Source organism: Eschrichtius robustus, chromosome 5 (genome assembly GCF_028021215.1).
Source record: "Eschrichtius robustus isolate mEscRob2 chromosome 5, mEscRob2.pri, whole genome shotgun sequence".
In the NCBI taxonomy this organism is placed as follows: Eukaryota; Metazoa; Chordata; class Mammalia; order Artiodactyla; family Eschrichtiidae; genus Eschrichtius; species Eschrichtius robustus.
In genome coordinates this window covers 67,067,242-67,087,400 of record NC_090828.1, presented here as the reverse complement: position 1 = coordinate 67,087,400, position 20,159 = coordinate 67,067,242, and the positions used below count along the sequence as shown (strand labels likewise).

Here is a 20,159-nt window from a genome sequence, read left to right as displayed (position 1 = left end):
ATGGGGGAAGTAGGATGCAAGGAGAGTTTCTTTTATGATGCTGGTGGTAGTTTTAAGGTGGAGAGGGACTGAGTATCTGTTGATACTTGTAAAATCCCAATAGGAAGCAGTCAGTAGCAGGAAGAGGTTGAAACTACAGGTTAATTGAGAAAGTGAATTCTTCAAGAAGTCCAAAGAAGATACATAATTGCAGCTGCAGAAATTAGAGCAAAGCAGGGACAGGTCTTTAATTTTTAACAGGAAAAAAAAAGCAAAGTATGGTGTGAATGTAAGTAGTTTGGTAGATATAAAGAAACTGAGTGAGTTCAGGTTGACTGACTTCCATTACCTCTGAGATGCAGAAGTACTGAGAGTGGAGAATAAAGAAAAATGGTTGAAGACACGTGGAAAATTTAAAACAGTTGTAGAGAAAGAAAATGGAGAATAGAGAATGCTGCTTCTCTTTGGCCAGAAAAATAAATTTTTTTTTAAAAGCATCCTTAACATCTATAGGACTAGTGGTGACCTTGTTTATTACAGCCAATATAAAGCCTTGTTAGCACCAGCCCTGCCTGCAGGGCCAAGGGAGGGAACCAGACTCTTAGGTAATTATTTGGTGAGTTTTTGGAGGGCTAGGGAGATCAGAGGCAGAGCCAGGTAGTTGACCACAAAGAGTTAGCTGAACCTTTCACTTAAGAATATAGAAATAAGAATATTAATTTTATTGTCTTAATTCTTATATTCTTTATCACTTGATGAACCTTAGATATAGTAAACAATTAGATATTGATTTGAATACAGACCATTTGAGGATACTAATTTCCTGGACCCAAGCCAATTTTTAAAACTCAGAATTGAATTGTGATTTGTTGGGACTAAATTAAATTGCTCAATAGTTATTTATGTTTTCAAGAGTCTTCACTTGTGTAATAAACATTTCTCACTTAGGTCTTCACTGGGATCTTCACAGCAGAAATGTTTCTAAAGATAATTGCCATGGATCCATATTATTACTTTCAAGAAGGCTGGAATATTTTTGATGGTTTAATTGTGAGCCTTAGTTTAATGGAACTTGGTTTGGCAAACGTGGAAGGATTGTCAGTTCTCCGATCATTTCGACTGGTAAATTAACTGAGAGTAACCATAATGTTTTTATAAATAATTTAATTAGTAGTCACTCTTTTCTAGGAAAAAAATTACAAGATTTCCCATAGCTTTAATATTATTTGAATATACTTCTAACAAAGCAGATGGTAATTTCTTCTTCCTCATAGTTTTAATGCATAGATTAAGTTTATTCAAATGAACAGCCAATAGTTCTGTCCTTAGTAATTGAATGGCAAGGCTAATGGGGAGAGAGAAAATGGAGGTCACAGATAAACGCATATCAAATTAAACAACACAATATGTACCTCTCAGCTATATGGGGTTTACTTACCCACGGTAAGGCTTGGTTGGGGCTTTGGATGGGCTCATCTTTCTACCAGAGGCTAAGGGATTATGGAGTTGCCCACTTTGCCCCCGTAGAAGCCAAGACCCGGGACTGGGTAGAGTGTACAGGGAAAGAAGACAGAGCTCCTCTACATCTGCTCCTTCAGCCAGGTCAGGAAGTCACCAAATCCACTCTCTGAGAAGAGTTGCCTGTGTTATACTTTAATTTTAAAGAAAGGGTCTTTCCTTTGATCTTTATATTTCAAAGTTTATGGATCTGTTACAGATGAGACAAAATATCACTTGACACATTTCCATTTGAAGTTTGGTATGTTTTATTGTGCTGTGTATTTGAGTTGGCTCTAACTTTTTGTGATTTATTTTGAAACAACAGAGGTTGTATATAGTTAGTAAAGACAGGTTCTTATAGGCAACTTATCTTAACAGTGATTAGTTTCAAGACTTTGTTGTGAAGTCTGTTTAGAAACTCCCTTACCACTTTCAAATTTGTGTTAAGATCCTTAGAGCTGTGATTTCCTTTCCTAGTCTTCATGGATAGCTGTAGATCTAATTTGAAGCTAGTAGGATGCAAAAAAAAACAAAACAAAAATTAGCAATGATTATATAACAAGTACGTGTGGGCAACTACTTTTAAGAAGCTTAGTAAATCTTTGTGATAATGTGATGCACTTTGGGGAGATAGAAGGCATAATATCATCAGTGTCTTGCTTAGTATATCAGGCCCTTTTGCATTAATTATTCTCTGGAAATAAATTAAAATTTTTGGTTCTTATATCTGCTCCTTTGGGTCACTTAGTTGCCATTAAATAATGCACTACTCTTGACCTGACATTTACTGAAGAATTGGAAATAAAATGCTGCTGCTATTTAATGGTAAATGGTACTCTAGAGGCTTCTAATACAATCAGTGTGTCAGGCACAGTAGTGGAGAGCCATTTCTACACTACAATGAGTTGATTAATTAAATCACTGAAGACATAAAGGTTGACAAAATACAGCTCTTTACTCAAGTCCAAGTATTTCTTCCTTGAATATAATAAATCTCCTTTAAAATACAGCCTAATATTACAGCAAACTAAAGATATAGCAGTCCAGAGATTTAAAGAAATTAGTTGGTTTTTCTCTTGTACCTTATATAAGTGTTAATGTTGTTTGCACTTGTGCATTTCAGCATTATATTTCAAGTACACTGAAAAACATATCCACTTTGGGCTTTTAAATAATGAGAGCCTCTACTTCTCTGAAAGAGTCTTTTCTAATTAATCACCACTAATCTTAGATATCTCAGTTCCTTACAGAAAAACAAAAAGAATAGTATAAATGCTTATGTAAGATTCAGGAATATTTAGTGAATCTTATTCTTTGAATGCTGATGAAAAACTGTATAATTATTTTATTTACAATATAAACTATTTCAAAATGAAAAATATCCCATGGTAACAAACTAATACATTTGCTAGATAAGACTTTGGCACATGAATAATCCATCACCTAAAATTGAGACACTGTAGATTTTTCCTATAAACAAATATGCAGATTCTTCAGAATGCAGAGCAGTAATGGCCTTCTTTTGTTTCCAGCTCAGAGTTTTCAAATTGGCAAAATCTTGGCCGACTCTGAACATGCTGATAAAGATCATTGGCAATTCTGTGGGAGCTCTGGGTAACCTCACCTTGGTGCTGGCCATCATCGTCTTCATTTTTGCCGTGGTCGGCATGCAGCTCTTTGGTAAGAGCTACAAAGAATGTGTCTGCAAGATTTCCAATGATTGTGAACTCCCGCGCTGGCACATGCATGACTTCTTCCACTCCTTCCTGATTGTGTTCCGAGTGCTGTGTGGAGAGTGGATAGAGACCATGTGGGACTGCATGGAGGTCGCCGGTCAAACCATGTGCCTTACTGTCTTCATGATGGTCATGGTCATTGGAAACCTGGTGGTATGTGGTAAAACATTTTTCTCATTTTCAGTAAAAGACAATGTAACCATGAAAAAGTATGTTCAACTGAGGAATGTTTTGAATGTTTTTTTAAAAAATCAATTCTCAATTTTCCTGATGGCAGGAGTCAGGTATAGCTCAGACTATTGACACCCACATGAACTCTTTTTAAATATTTCCTTATTCATTATTTTTATTTTTATTTTTTCCAGTTTTATTGAACTATAATTGACATGCAACATAAACTCTTAAAATGTCTTTTGAACCAAAGCTGTTCTTCATCTCTGTACCTCTTATTGTTCATGGAGAGGGCCATTTTTGACTTTTATGTTTCAGTTCTTGTACTAAAGCATGGAAGTGCCATGAAGAACAGTCATTCATTTTATTTATAAGTACTAATAATAGTATCACTTGAAAATGTTTCAAATTTGGGTTCTCTACAAGTTGGAGTTAAAAAAAAATAGTGTTAATCTCAGTCCGTTAAAAGCACATAAGGTAATTGTTGCCTGGAAACTGCAGTATGAACAAGTAACACTGACTCAAGAATCACTTGTTTATCATATATGTGTAAAATGAACCATGTCCAACACATCTCTGCTGAGTCCTGGAGGCATGGGAAAGATGATAGGGAGATATATATGGCATTGTGATATGACATTTACCTAAACAGGAGTAAAAATAGGAGCTAGTAAGTGAAAAAACGTGAAAGTAAAGTGTTATATGTCAAGTTCACAAGATGGAAACTTTGCTTTACAGTGGCAAGGATGATCAGGCAAGGCTTTGTCAAGGAGTTCAGACCTGAAATATCTTTACTGAGATGTAAGATTTAGCTCGGTAAGAAGAGAGGTAGACTGTCCCAAGCCAGGGAGCAGTGGACCCAGTGGTTGGGGAAGAAAGGACAGTAGATTCTCTAAGAGGGATCAGGCTCTTATACTTTAAATATAAAGTTATTATACTAAGGTGCTTGATTAGGCCCCAGTCCAGTGGTATAGTCATAACCAATATTTTAAAGTATGCAATTTATAGACTTCATTTCCTTTCACATCAAAGTAACTTCCAATTCCCCAGAGGAAAAGAAAAGGGAGGGAGGAAAAAAAGCAAAAGACTATCATTTATTTCTATTTATCCCAAGATTTCAACCTCCTCAGTATTAGCTTAGGTAATTCTGACCTCTTCTTAAAATAACAACAAACATGAACAGTGTACAATCCAGAAATATGAACAGTGGCCTAAAACAATAAACATTTATTAATTATTTCATAGTTTCTGTGGGTCTGAAATTTGGGGGCACCTTATCTGGGTGCTTCTGGCTCTGGGTCTGTCATAAGGTTGCTGTCAAGATGTTGGCAGGGAACTCAGTTATCTTGACTAAGACTGGAGGATCAACTTCTAAGAAGGCTCACTCTCATGGCTATTGGCAGGAGGTCCCAATTCCTCTTTGTTGGCTGTTGGTAGAAGGCTTCAGTTTTTCTCCACATGTATCTCACAGTAGGATTGTTGATTATTTCATGACATGGCAACTGGCTTCTCCCAGAGCAGGTGACACAAAACAAAGGGCAAGGAGAAAGCCCTCTTTATGTTCTAATCTTGGAGTCACATACTGTCACTTCTGCCATATTGTATTCATTAGAAGCTAGTCACTAAAAAGAACTCACACTTAAGAAAAAGGGATTAGGCTTTCACTTTTGAAGGGAAGAGTATCAAATAATTTATATACATAAATATATATATATATATATATTGTGTGTGTGTGTGTGTGTGTGTGTGTGTGTGTGTGGCCATGCTGCGTGGCATGCAGGATCTTAGTTCCCCAACCAGGGATCAAACCCGTGTCCCCTGCAATGGAAGTGTGGAGTCCTAACCACTGGACTGCCAGGGAATTCCCCTGTAGATTTACTTTAAAGCCACCACAATTCCAAATACAACTTGCTTGCTTTCAGAAAAGCGCAATATTTCATAGAACAGAAAGAAATGGTCATAGGGTTAATAGAAAAGAAACAAAGAAAAGGTCATAGGTTTGATTTTAGATTTGACTTGATTTCATTTATATATTTGGCATACACTGGAAGAAAAGAATAAAAGGCAGAGAACAGAACCCTTTATGACAACAATGAGTGAGCAGATCAGACACAAGCAACAGGGAATTCATAGTGGGAGTAGTAGAAAGTAAGTTTGGGGCCAAACTGTGTAGAGTTTAATTTATGAAAAGGCTGACTTTGCATAACAAAATTGGAGTTTTTCTGTAGGCAATTCAGAGCTACAGATGGCTTTTTATCAGGAAAGTGACAATGAGCAAGTGGGATTTTGGTAGAATTCATGTAGCCAGAAAACACAGAGTGAATTTAAAGAGAAGGAAACTCAACATATCACATGTCATCTATTAGTTTACTGAAATAAGACACATCTCTCTAACTGTACGGAGGATTCAAGTTGAAAAGAGAATTTCAGGAAGTATCCATACCTATGGATGACATTTAATATTAATTTGGATGGCTGTATATGCATAAAAAGATACAGCCCATAGGGCTTCCCTGGTGGCGCAGTGGTTGAGAATCTGCCTGCCAATGCAGGGGACACGGGTTCGAGCCCTGGTCTGGGAAGATCCCACATGCCGCAGAGCAACTGGGCCCATGAGCCACAACTACTGAGCCTGCGCGTCTGGAGCATGTGCTCCACAACAAGAGAGGCCGCGACAGTGAGAGGCCCGCGCACGGCGATGAAGAGCGGCCCCCGCTCGCCGCAACTAGAGAAAGCCCTCGCACAGAAACGAAGACCCAACACAGCCAAAAATAAATAAATAAATGAATTAAAAAAAAAAAAAAAAGATATAGCCTATAAAATAATAATTTCCATCTATTGGCATAAATTTAAATTCTGTACATTAAAAAAAATTTTTTTTTTTTTTTGGGTGCATTGGGTCTTTGTTGCTGTGCGCGGGCTTTCTCTAGTTGCGGCGAGCCGGGGCTACTCTTCGTTGCGGTGCGCGGGCTTCTCATTGCGGTGGCTTCTCTTGTTGCGGAGCATGGGCTCTAGGCACGCGGGCTTCAGTAATTGTGGCACGTGGGCTCAGTAGTTGTGGCTTGCAAGCTCTAGAGCGCAGGCTTAGTAGTTGTGGCGCACGGGCTTAGTTGCTCTGCGGCATGTGGGATCTTACCAGACCAGGACTCAAACCCGTGTTCCCTGCATTGGCAGGTGGATTCTCAACCACTGTGCCACCAGGGAAGCCCTAAATTCTGTACATTATTTAAAAAATTAAAGAATCTCCCTTTTTTTTTGTTTTACTATAAGTTAAAAAATATTCCTCCTTTTGTGATATCTTGGATATTTTTTCTGGAGTAACTAAGGTAGTAATAGTATCTGTCATGTTTACCACTATTAAGGAAATGTGTTCATATCACATTTGCTTAAATAAGACTGACTGAAACTGATGCAGTGCCTCCTACAATCCTTCCTTCTCATCCTCACCAGAAAGGGTCATGTCCCCCAAAGACAAGCTGACATAACCTCCTGTTAACACATGTAAACTTCTGTATGGTGCTCCACCACGAGAAGTGTGAGTAACCACTGCCTAGTCCACAGACAAGACAGAGGTTTGGCCACAGACTGCTTTTCCCCAGGCTATTATTCTTGGTTTGCTAACACTATGGCCAGAAATCCTTTTATAGGTTCAAGGCAAGTGCTGCAGAAGGAAAGTACGATTTTTTGAAGATTACCACTTCTAGAAGTAGCCACCGCAGTCTCGTCTATGTCTAAGAGAAGGTGGAGCATTAGCACACAGGAGGGATGTGAAAGTTTTGGGTTCTTCTCACCAATTAAGAATCAGGATGGGGGCTTCCCTGGTGGCGCAGTGGTTGAGAATCTGCCTGCCGATGCGGGGGATACGGGTTCGAGCCCTGGTCTGGGAAGATCCCACGTGCCGCGGAGCGACTCGGCCCGCGAGCCACAACTACTGCGCCTGCGCGTCTGGAGCCCGTGCTCCGCAACGGGAGAGGCCGCGACGGTGAGAGGCCCGCGCACCGCGATGAAGAGCGGCCCCCGCTCGCCGCAACTAGAGAAAGCCCTCGCACAGAAACGAAGACCCAACACAGCCATAAATAAATAAATAAATTAAAAAAAAAAAAAAAAAAAAAAGAAGAAGAATCAGGATGGAGGGACTTCCCTGGCGGTCCAGTGGTTAGGACTCCACATTTCCACTGCAGGGAGCACGATCCCTGGTCGGGAACTAAGATCCTGCGTGCCCGCGTTGCAGCCAAAAAATAATAATAATAATAATAATAATCAGGATGGAGACAGTATTGATACGTGCAATACATTCCACTCCTGAACCCCAAATGGAAATTATTATTCCAAGAGACTGGGGGGACGTGTGAGTCATTTTCACTCAATGAGCTATCAGGTCTGCCCATGACCACGTGTGAGACAGGTTTCCAGGTTTCAGTCCCTGAGTAAGCTAGTTGAACTGTATTCCCTTAAATTGCCTTTGATCACAACCAACACCTTGGCCAGTTGTTAATGCAGATCAATCCCCTGTGGTAACAAAGGAGCCCTAGAAAAAGAGTTCAGCTTGGCTCACACAAACATTTCCAAGAAAAAAAGATAAATTGAAAGATAGTATAACAGAGGGTAGGTGGTATCATAGTATTAATAACAGTGATGGTAACAGCTAAACTTTCTCAAGGGTTTACCATGTGCCAGTAGCTTTGTGAGAGCCACGTGGATTTTCTAATTGGATCCTTACAACAATCTTGTAAGCTTAGCACTGGGAAAATTGACAGAAACTGGATTCTTACCCAACATTATAATCCTAACGAGAAAGGGGAGCAGGCCATATAGATATAACAGTAAATGACACAAATAGATACCTGTTCCAATGCTTTGAAGAGGAACTATAAGTTGGATCTCACTCTGGGAAGGCTGATTGATATTTGCCAAGAAAAAGTTCCTAATAGAAAAGTTCATTAATAAACCTTAGGAAATCAAATCTAGAAAAAAATTATGGTACCAAAATTCAGTTTTATAATGGATAAAACCCAAATGTAGCATTTAATTTTTTTCTCTTGCATCTGTTTTTTCATCCAAAAAGTAAATTCAAGGCAAATCACAATAAAATATAACTTTATTGGTAAATTTCTGATGTGAAGGAGCAGGTCTTAGTATGAATACTAGCAGACATGGTATAGCAATTGAAAGATGTCAATATAGACTCACAGAATTATGTGCAGTCCTTGTTGGGTCTTATAGGTTTGTGCCTTTCTTACCACAATTGGTTAGACTAACTCGTACTGGTTAGACAAAGGAACTCTGAGCCTCATTAGCTTATTGGAAAGATAGGAATATAGCAAGAATGCAGCATCCTTTTCATTGGAGTTTTACTTAAAATTTTTCCTAGGATTCCTCTTCTGTACTATTTACTTTTAGTCTTTGGATCCCTTCAGGGCCATATCCTTCTTTTTCGTTCTGTATGCTTGAATAGTCAGGGACTCATGAACATTATCAATCAAATTCTGAAAAAAATTATATTGCTTGGTCTTGTGCCCATGGGAGTACTCTGTCCCTTAGTAAATTACCTCTTTTTGAGTGTGCACGGTGGGGTTATGGTCACTAATCTTTTCACTCACTCATATCAGTGGGTCCTATTTTTGGAGACCCAAGTTATAGACTAATTAGTGGTCTCTAACCATTTCTTTATAGTATTTCCAACCACTGTATAAGTCTAGTGGCCATTATTTTCTGAACCAAAAACTGGGAACTTTGATCTAGCAGTAGGTATATATATATTTTTAAGTCGACAAGTTATCTAAAGTGCAAAAGTTGGTACAAACACATAAAAATAAAATCGTATTTAAATATATTGGAATCATCTTTGGCTTCAGGAATAAAACTATAATAAATTATCAGTGTCCTGGAAAACCCAAGTTACATGGGGAAAATACTTAACATCCCAATAAAAGGTTTTTTTCTTTTTCACTGTATAGTTATCTAGATAGCTAAAATTTTAAATTTGGAATTGAACTTAATATAGAAGTTTTATGCAACAGTGGTTTCAGTAATTTTGCAATGACTAAAAAGGAATTCGTGTTAATATCATTATTTTATATTGGCCAGGTATTTATTTCATTCACCTTTTTTTTTTTCCCAGGATAGTTTACCATAAACTAGAAAGAATACCTATCAGCAAAAAGTGAGGTGTAAGAACAGTTTTGGAAAATTTGTAGTTCGGAGCAATAGAAACAACGGAATGTTTTGATCACCAGTTTTCCTATTGTGTTTTAGGTTCTGAACCTCTTCCTGGCCTTACTCTTGAGTTCATTCAGTTCTGACAATCTTGCCGCCACTGATGATGATAATGAAATGAATAATCTCCAGGTTGCTGTGGGAAGGATGCAGAAAGGAATTGATTATGTTAAAAGAAAAATACGTGAATTTATTCAGAAAGCCTTTGTTAGAAAGCAGAAAGCTTTAGATGAAATTAAACCTCTTGAAGATCTAAATAACAAAAAAGACAGCTGTATTTCCAACCATACCACCATAGAAATAGGCAAAGACCTCAATTATCTCAAAGATGGAAATGGAACTACCAGTGGCATAGGCAGCAGTGTAGAAAAATACGTTGTGGATGAAAGTGATTACATGTCCTTTATAAACAACCCCAGCCTCACTGTGACTGTACCAATTGCTGTCGGAGAATCTGACTTTGAAAATTTAAATACTGAAGAATTCAGCAGCGAGTCAGATATGGAGGAAAGCAAAGAGGTAGGAATTTCTACGTCAGAAGTTATTTTGGTGTTATGTATGCTTTAAACTATCAGACTTTTAAAAATTATATTTTCTTTCTGTAAGAAAATAGGAAATATCTGTTGACACAATTTCTATGGCAAAATTGGTGATAGATAAATTGACAGTACCTTAATCTATAACTAGACAAATGATATGTTGACTCATTTTTTCAAATATTCACCATTTTGAATTATTGATAATATGAATATTCAGATTAATATGAATTTTTGAGGATTTTAAATAATTTTTGATTTGTGAACAGTGCCTCAATTTATACACTTTCTTCCTTATAATTCTCCCACAATGGTGGTTTTTTTGTATGTACTAGAACAATACTTGGTGAGAGGGCAGTTCCAATTCTCATTTTGCTACATTCTTGGCTCTTATGGAATAATTTATAAACTGTGACCTTATTTAGTTTTCACAGGCATATTTATTAATGGAAGTATGATTGGGATATTGGCTTGATATTTACATATAGTTTCATGTTTCCTGAAGTAAATAATTTTTTTAAAGGAAGTGAAGGTTGTGATGAAGAATCAGGTTGAAAATGTTTTTAACCTTACTGAACCCAGTACATGCTCTCTAAACAAACAAAAAGCCTTGATACATTATAGAATGTAAAATTCTAAATTTACCAACTACAGTTAAGAGTCTTGGTAGTTTAAAGAATTCTTTGATTTACTAGAAGAGTATAAATACCAGGATATGTTCTTGGTTTGTTTATAGCTTAATAAGCACAGAGTGGGGAATAAAGAGAAGAAGGAATTAAAACCTTAATGTTTAACTACACAAAAATGAAGACAGAATTCCCAACGATTAAAGCTTGCATAAACAAATAAAAATAACAACGAAAGACAAAGATTCATTCTTTTTTGTCATTTGAAGTGATTGGCAGGGAACAAAAAGACCTCTATTATTATTCTCATTCTAAGAAAGATGATTTGGGGGAGTTTGAGATGCTGAAGGGTACACTTTAAGTAGTGCAACAAAGTCACAAAAATTAGGGATCAGTTAATAAAATTATGAGCAAAAATATATTTCTAAGAAAGGAACCTTAGATATTTCAATCAGTATTACTATATTTATTCTATAAGATGACTGAAGAAGACGCTATTTCCGTTTTTCTTGTTTGTAAGATAGGTAGTATTGCTAATTCAGTGATTACGTAGAAGTAGATGTTAAACGTGAAATTCAGAGAAAGTTTAAATATAGGTACTAAAATTAGCATATAGGTAACAAGGCCATAGCTACAAGTTTCACAAAATAACAGATGAGATTAAAGGGGAAAATTTTAAACCTTATAGCCTGGGACAAATAATTGCTGTAATTAGTTGAACTCAATTGTTCACTAATAAGATCATTATTTTAAAACTGACTAATATCTTAAGATCTAGTTAATAAAATGTTGGATAAGCGTATTTGATTGCGCTATGCTGAAAGGGTGGGGACTAACTTCTGGCATTGTATATTACTAGAAACTAAAGTCAGCATTTGGAAGATAGAATTCGGTCATTAAATTTTAATATATATTCCCCTCTCATTATTTTGACATTATACCTAATAGCAAATATCTCCCTTACAGTACAGAAGTCAATTTTTATTTTTATCTAGTAAAAAATATATTAACTAAGAATGAATTATGGAGAATAAAATGTTGAAGCCATCAGTCAATTTAAACTTCTGGCTGAGTATCTTTTGAGGTATGGTTAACTCATCATCCAGTCTTCTTAATTTTCAGAAATTTTAAAGCCTCAGACTTCTCCAAAGGAGCATGTATTTTGCCTCATCTCAAACCATTGTGTTTGACATTAGAGAATTATCTAGTTAAGGTGGGGCTTAGAGAAGGAAAAATCCAAACTCTCTTCCCAGTTTCTCTTGTTACCATTAAGCTTTTTCATCTGTTTTCTGTTTGAGTTAGGTACTCCAAAGTAATATATGTGAAGTCAATACTTTGGAATTGGAGGCAGAGAACTGATCTGCCAGTTGAAAGTAGACAGAATTATTGTATTGCTTTAGCTGTAGACTCCTTTCAATACTTTCCCATCATAGTGATTGTTACTTGTGTGCTAAAATTTATTATTTGGTGAAATTTTTAATTATGGCTTTATATCAAATTTCCTAAATATAAGCTCATAAACAAATGAAGGACTAGAGCAATAGTCTAGGAAGAGACTATGTGCACGTTTTAACTTTTTGGTATTTTACCTTGTAACTCTACACTAGAAAACAAAAGAGAACTGACATAATTATTCAAGAATTGCAAATATTCCCACCTCAGATATCTTTTTAGTGTTCTGCCTTCAAGTTTTGTCTGGTCATTTCCTTAACTGGTAGGTTTGGATTGTGCTGTTAAATATCACATGTGGAGTATTAATAAATGGAATAAGGCTAATTGACATTCTTTTCTAAATGATTTGAAAAATTAAAGGAAAAAAATGGAGCACCTTTTAATTTTTGGAATGCCTAATGAATTCCTTTTTATAGGGCAGACTAACCAAGTGGACCCAGAGGTTGTTTAGGTGTTTGAACTAAATCCTCTTCTATTTCATCTTTGCCAAATTTGTGTGATTCTTTGACAGCTTTCTGTAGATTCTCTAGAGTATATTATTTTAAATTCATATCTTAATTATATGTTTTAACTCGTTATTTTGACTATATATAATGTAATTCCTTTCATACTTTGTGATTTTGAATGATTGATTTTTCTTATAGAGTTTTAATCATGTTGAAGCCGCAATGATTATTTTTCAAAGTGAAATTTACTAGTGCAATATGGTGACCTTCACTGCTTACCGTTCTTACTTCTCACAGGGGTAAAATCAAGCTGGAGCCATCAAGAATGCAGCGCTGGTGTTTTTTAACCAGCCAGAGGCTCGTGCCACCACTTTTACCCAGGTTACCTAAGCAAGTTGTACATATATAAATATAATTAGTTTCTAAATGAATTTTGACTGGCCTGCATGTTACTCAGCTACATTCCTTGCCCGTCCATTGGCAGTAAAATAAAAACATGCACAGCCGCTTTTATGCTGAGTCATAAAGCATGGTCAGGCAAGTCTGGCAACCCTAACTTTTTTTAAAAAATGAGTTAGCTGCTAATTTTCTTACATAGATTTTTATAGAAATTACATTCAGTGAAAAGTAAAAGTGCATGCCTTTATGGATTATTTAATTACCGTTTAACATTACAGAGTTTTGAACGTGCTAAGGGTCCAAAAGGAGAAATATAAGATACTCTTTGAAAAACTCTTGCAGAAAGCTTTCTCTCCCCTGCCCTTTTCTTAAATAAATAAAGCCCCAATGAGTGTACTTTGTTGGTATTTTTTTGTTCAGTGTCATATTAAATTTTTCTGAAGGGTAATCTGCAAATTAAAGCAATCCCTTATTCATGTGCAAACTTCCTAAAGGATGTTTTAATGTGATTAGAATGTAAATGAATTGGAATGTTATGTTTTGGCTGCTACCAGCATGGGTACAATTTTTATCTGCTTCATTTCAGAGAAAATGTCTATTTAGCACTTTACCAAAAGTACTTTGTATTTAGAATACAATTCCCTTGGAGAATCTGTTGATATTTACCCCTAAAACTCTTGAGAATGAAAGAAAAGGAAATACATTTTCTACACCAAAAGAAAGGAAGGAAGGAAAGAAGGAGAGCAGTGTTATAGGTGGTATATTCATTCTGAAAAGAGATCTGGAATCCACTTTCTTCATCGTGTTGCTCCTCTGTACTTGGTGTTTTTGTCTCTCCTTTATTTCATCCAGACCTGCTGGGAAACTTTCTCTTGAAGAATATTATTTAAATATATCATGCACTGCAAATTCATATAGGAAGAGAATCAGTGTGAGCTTTTGCTCCTTTCGTGTTTGTTAAATGAAGGGACCTCCTAGTCACGCAACTAAGGCAGTGAATGTAACACCTTTCTATGGGCTCCATTTGGAGGACCTTTCATTTCCTGATGTTGAAATCACAGTTTTGTGCTAAAATATGTTAACCAAATTGCTCGACCCAGTTTAATTATTTTCAAGAAATGTTAATTAAATGCTTTGTCACTTAGATGCAGTTTCCTCTCCTTCTACCATTAAAATTGTAAAACAACCCTAACATAAGCATATTTGCCTCTTTGGAAGGAGCGATAATCATACCATTTTGGGAACATTCTTTTGTATCTTGGAACAAAATATTCAGTCACTGGCACTCTACATTCATGAAAGATAATGCCTTATATATTGGAGGAATGAAACCAATGTCATTGGTCATATAAAGTGAGACCCAAGGTAAAAAATGCTCACAACTAAACACAGATACATACTAAAAACATATACACAGGGACTAGAGAGAATTATTTTTTCCTATTGTATATTACTTCTTCAGAAAAGTGTGAGATTTGACTCCTTAGGATAATGGCTTGTTTTTCCCAGTTTCTTAGAAAGAGGTAAGTTAGTTTTCTTATTCTCTGAGTATCATTTTCCAAGTTCCTGTGTAGAGAGGTATATGAGGGAAAGTGACAATCAGGAATGTCGTCTACCAGTATTTAAGAGATTTAGCTGGAGTAAGTGTGGTGGAACACAAACTAAGTAGAACTGATGCAAATGACTTCATTTATTCTCACCCTCACACTATTACACTTTCCAATTTCCTTGAATATGTCTCTGGCCAGAAAACATTGTCTGCTCCCTAAAAGAGCAGTATACTGAATTCCAACACAAGGGGTAGGAAGGGAGAGAAGGATGTGTAGAGATGGTTTGGGTAAGCAGTGGTAGAGTGGTTTCAATAGAAACCCATCTATAATTTTATACTGGAGAATGTGTAGTCTTCAAGGGAAAGTTTTCCAGTGGGATAGTGATTAAAGGATAAAAAAAGCTCTAAATACCCTTAATGTAAGAACAAAATTGGCCAAACATGTGTCTTTGGGGCACTGGTAATATGCTGAGGGGTAGGTCAGCACGACATAAGGGTTACTTTTGCCATCCCAAGAAATATTTAAGACCCTGCTATTTATGGATTATAGAATTTTATAATGTATCTATTATAAAGACAAAAATGATTATCTGATAATGTAGTACGATGATAATGATAGTTTTGATTTTACTTTCTTCCTTATTAAGAAGAGCAGTTCCTTTCTAGTATTAATGTATCACTTTGGCCTTAGGCCTATCCCAAAGTAAGCATAACCATCACTTTCATTGTTTCGCTGTTAAGATTTTTCATGTAAAATGACCTAGAGTTCTTTAAGTACAGATTAGGATCCATGTGGAACAAAAGATTGCCATTTGTGGTGACCAAAATAGTTAGATATGGAATATTTGATTTAATCTATATTTGAATTATCTCTTTTTAAAAATAATTCCAATTTCTTTTATTGACTAAGTTTAGAGTATACATTTTCCCCAAAATATATACAATATTTACTAATTACATTTTCTCAAAAATATATCTTAACTTCATAATGAGAAAAAAAAAGTGTGCCTTTCAAAAACTTAACAAGAAGTGCTGTTTTCCCTCCCTTTTTCTGTTGTGATTAATTATTTTCAAAAATACTTTTACTTTCTGAAAGAAGGACTATGAGTTTGGCATGTAAATGTTTAACAATAGTTTGGAAAGTAAAAGTTAGAAGTATAGTGTTTAAAAATGCGAAGTGAAATACTGTGTGTCTTGAAATTTATTTATTACATCATTAAGCAAAATATGATTCTGCGCTGTTTAACTCCTATGATTATAATTCCCCAGCACTTAGAGGAATCCAGCAGATTTTCAATAGTAAGAGCCCTGTAACATGAAGTTTTCGCTAAAAAAAAAGTTCAGCTAATATTTTCATCTGAAAATAAATGATTGTCAATGCCAAGCATAGCAAATAACAGTTTGTTATTCCTGTTTGATCTCTTGACTATCCTGACATTGAGGGAACATCCATATTTTCTTAAAGGCTGAGTAAGGAAGGGCTGTTCTAACAACATCATTCAGTCCACTTGTCTTCCAGCAAATAAGCACAAATAATAAAAAAGGAACCTAAACATCTAAATTTTACCAAAGGGAAGAATGGAACTTGAAAATAAAAAAAACGGTTCTATTTCTAAGTAGTTAATATATTGGTCTCTTACGCATGTGGCATTTTACAGTGAATGGTGCCTAGATTGGAGAATTTACAAATAATCTTTATTTGAAAATTCTTCTTTTAAGTATATGAGTACTAATAATTCCATAAAATGATGTGTATTTGATAATTCTAATTGGTGAATTTGCACTGTAGTTAGAATTAATCATAATTATGACCTTATCTGAGGCTGAGGAGTTTTATATTCTTAATTTGATTCCTTTGGCTTTTATTGGCTCTTTATACATTTTAACTGTTTTCATCAACATATTTTATGATATTATGATATTTGCCTCTTATGTGATTTTAAGAAAGTCATTGAATTGATGTTATCAAGAAAGATTTTATAAATCAGAATTTCTTGCCTATATCTCAGGCTTATTGTTTAAAGTAAACTTTTGTTTATAAAATATCCCAACATATATTTAGCTTCACTCTACATTAATACATATAAAGATATGAATATAAGAAAGCAATACTAAGTTCATGATCATGAAACATGGGAATCAACAGTATCCCAAAAAAAGAAAAAAAAAAAAAAAAACAGTATCCCAACACTATCTTGAACCTACGATGTTTAATTACATATCACATCTACTAAATGTTTTAAATTGATAAAGATTGGCTTAACTTATGGATCATTAAAGAAATTCTCTAGGGAATCCTAGCAAAGTGGGGTACAGAAGACCTAGAGTCCAGCTACTGACTCAGTATGACTTTTGACAAGATGATTAAAGCCACATTTCCTTCTCTAACTAGACACTGGATTGGCTGGTGTTGAGGATTAATGTGTACCCTAGATTTTTTACTTGTAAACCAAATAAAGTTATTCAAGTAATAAATGTGACAGGTAGATCCTGTGCTGTTCCACATCAGGGAGAAGATGGAGAAGGATGAGATATTGCCTTTCCTTAGAGAGGTTCCATTCTTTGCTGGGATTGTAGATCCGTGTGCATAGAGTAGAAACAGGAAAAACATTGTCAAAATGAGTCAGTCTTAGTTTTCCTGACTCCAGAGTTAAAGTACAGTTTATTTCATAGTTTCATCATAGGTCTGGTTAATTGGAAGCCTGATGTTGAGACAGCACTTCAAATTCTAAGGGTTGTTGGTCATTACCTACAAAATTTAGAATCTTGAAGGATTTGTGTTTCTCTGTACTTATATGAGAATATTATATGTATTCCCTTGAATGTAAAAGTAAGTATTAGATAGCAGGTGTTAGAAGTAGTTGGTAAAATAAAATAGTGCATGCATTGGTCATTCATTCATTTACCCAATGAACATCTATTAAACACAAACATTGTGATGGGTCCTAGGGATGCAGACATGGCAAAAGCATGATCTTTGCTTCGAAAGATTGTCTGGTGAGATACATCTTCTAGAAAAGCAGAATACTTTTATGTTGTACTTTTGAAAAAGTAATGATTTGACCTTTAAATATATAAATGTTTGGCTTCAATTAAAAAGATATCTATTAATTCTATGTCAGTACTAAGGCATTGCACTAAATGAAAGGCATTGTAGTTGATGTTACAGAGATCCTCTAGAAACTTTTGAACCAAGATTCCCTGGAATATGTTGTCTGGTGACTTCTCCCAATCGCTATCAAGGACTAGCCTTCATTCTGTTATGAAGAAGTTCATTCATTCATTCATTTTTTAAAAAAAAATTTGTTGAGTACCTGACGTGCAGTATAGCCAGCACTGATGCAGGCTCTGATGCAGTCATTTGCCAATGTGAAGCGCCCTGAATATGGATTCTCATTTACCCCCAGGCCATCCCCCAATCTGTAATTGCAGTGTTATCCTTTTTCCTAAAAGGAATGTTTTCCATTTGTTATTGTGGGCTGTTTGTAGTTAGATTATATATGACCAAGCTTCACTTATTCTGATTACCTATGTCATGTTTCAATATCCAGTAAATGATAAGATCAGTATTTTCAGGTCCCTAATATGTAACAGCTTTATGTGAATCAGATGGATGGGATTGATAGGATAATTTAGCCATTTCTTAGTCAATTACATGTTTATAAACACAGCTACACTTATCAAAGAAAGAGTCTAATCAAAAGATGAAGGACAGGAAATTAGAAAAAATCATATAATATTTCATTTTAAAACAAAATATATTCAAATTTTAACAGTAAAAATATTATAATTGAGTATCTGTCTAGTATTGTGATATACTTGGTGAGTAGAAAAAGAAATCAACAAACTTCAGGCACCTTATGATATATAATCCTTGATTTAAGTAGTTTGGTTAGATTTAAAAATAATCCTGAACAAGTTCTAATTGAGGAGACATATAATATTTATGCTTCTATCATTGGTATTGTTAAATTACACACACAAAAACATTTTCAATCTTACCTATAGCTTATATAAATATTTTTACTTTATCAGCACCACTATGCCAAGGAAATATTTTATATAAAGAAAATTATTTTCAGGAAATAAAGGAACCAGCTTCCTCCAGAAATCCATAGAATCCTTAGCCCAAATATAATGTTTCCAGTACTGACTACACCATCTATTTTAGAGTGGGTTCAACATATTTCAATGTGCATTTTATCATATGCTTACCTCATCCCCTTTATAAAGTAGCTCCTATCAGCTCAGCCATTTCCTAATGTTATGCACTAATGGTAATAACATTGTAACAGGTCCGAGAATGCTGTGGCCCAAACTACTCTGATTCCATGTGGCACTCATACCTGGCCCTGTGTCATTCCTGCAGCATTTTAAGACCAGGTTAAAGACTGGATCCCTTCATTTATACTGATCCCATGAACGACCTGACCTGGCTAAAGTTTGTTGTATTTCAAGATTTAAAACAACTTCTTTCTATTATATTTTTCTTTTGGTGGTATTTGATTTAACCTAAAGGAAAACAAAGCAACAACCAAAGATTCATTTCTGCCTTTATTAACTGGAGAGGTAAGAGTGCCAGAGTAACAAGTAGTTTCCAAATGCACAATGAAACACAGGAGTGCATTGGCCAAAGAGAATGCAAAATATCAGCTCTTGCTATAAAGCTAACAATGTGCTGCTCTTTTCAGAATTAGAAAACTATAGAATATATTTAATAACAACAAGTGGTATATGTTTTCATGTCAATGAAAAGTGGGTAAATTTAGACTGTTGCTGTTTATGTGCATTTGATCAACTCTTTTCTGCATTTGACATGAAAATACACTCATACAGCTTTTGTTGGTTGGGTCACAATTTTAGAATAAAACAAACTAGACCATTTGCAAACTAATTTACAAAAGCAAGGTCACAGACCACAGTACTACTCTGGCAGCTTACGTAAGCTCTCTGCATGATTTTATTTCAGAATCTCTCTCTATACAGGAGCTTAATCAAAAATTATTTAAGTTGTTAGCACGATATTTTTAAAGGAAAAAATTCTGTGGGCTGTATCTAATCTTGTGACCCCCCACCTCTACTAAAGCGGACTGGCATTATGTTTAAGATATTCTTAAATTACAGATCAAGGAAATGAATACAGAAGACTTAAGGGCACGCCTTTGAAATTTTTATATTGTAGATTAAAGAAAATATTTTAAAAGCTTTTCTGTGGAATTGATTTTCAGAAGCTAAATGCAACTAGTTCATCTGAAGGCAGCACTGTTGACATAGGAGCTCCCGCTGAGGGAGAACAACCTGAGGTTGAACCTGAAGAATCTCTGGAACCTGAAGCCTGTTTTACAGAAGGTGAGGAAACAATGTGTGTACACTCATTAGACTTCTCTGATCTAGCCGTCTATTCTCTCCCTCCCGGGCTCGCTCTAATCGTCCATATCTATCCAACAACTGTTCCTTTACTTGTCTGTTCACTACTTTTTCTATATCAAAACAAAGATGATTTTTGAAAAGGTAAGATTTATGTAATCAGATATTCTATTTTTGTGAAT

At 35.4% G+C, this 20,159-nt stretch overlaps 1 protein-coding gene across 8 annotated transcripts in view; it reads left to right on the top strand.

Annotated features, from left to right (window-relative positions):
- Positions 1 to 20,159, top strand: part of SCN2A (sodium voltage-gated channel alpha subunit 2) — a 95,791-nt gene that overhangs the window by 45,336 nt on the left and 30,296 nt on the right. For all 8 annotated transcript variants that reach the window (XM_068544973.1, XM_068544972.1, XM_068544971.1 and 5 more), the window contains 4 exons: positions 928 to 1,101; positions 3,012 to 3,368; positions 9,642 to 10,121; positions 19,839 to 19,959. In XM_068544973.1, the coding sequence (XP_068401074.1) occupies positions 928 to 1,101; positions 3,012 to 3,368; positions 9,642 to 10,121; positions 19,839 to 19,959 (1,132 nt within the window). The remainder of the gene's footprint in view (positions 1 to 927; positions 1,102 to 3,011; positions 3,369 to 9,641; positions 10,122 to 19,838; positions 19,960 to 20,159) is intronic.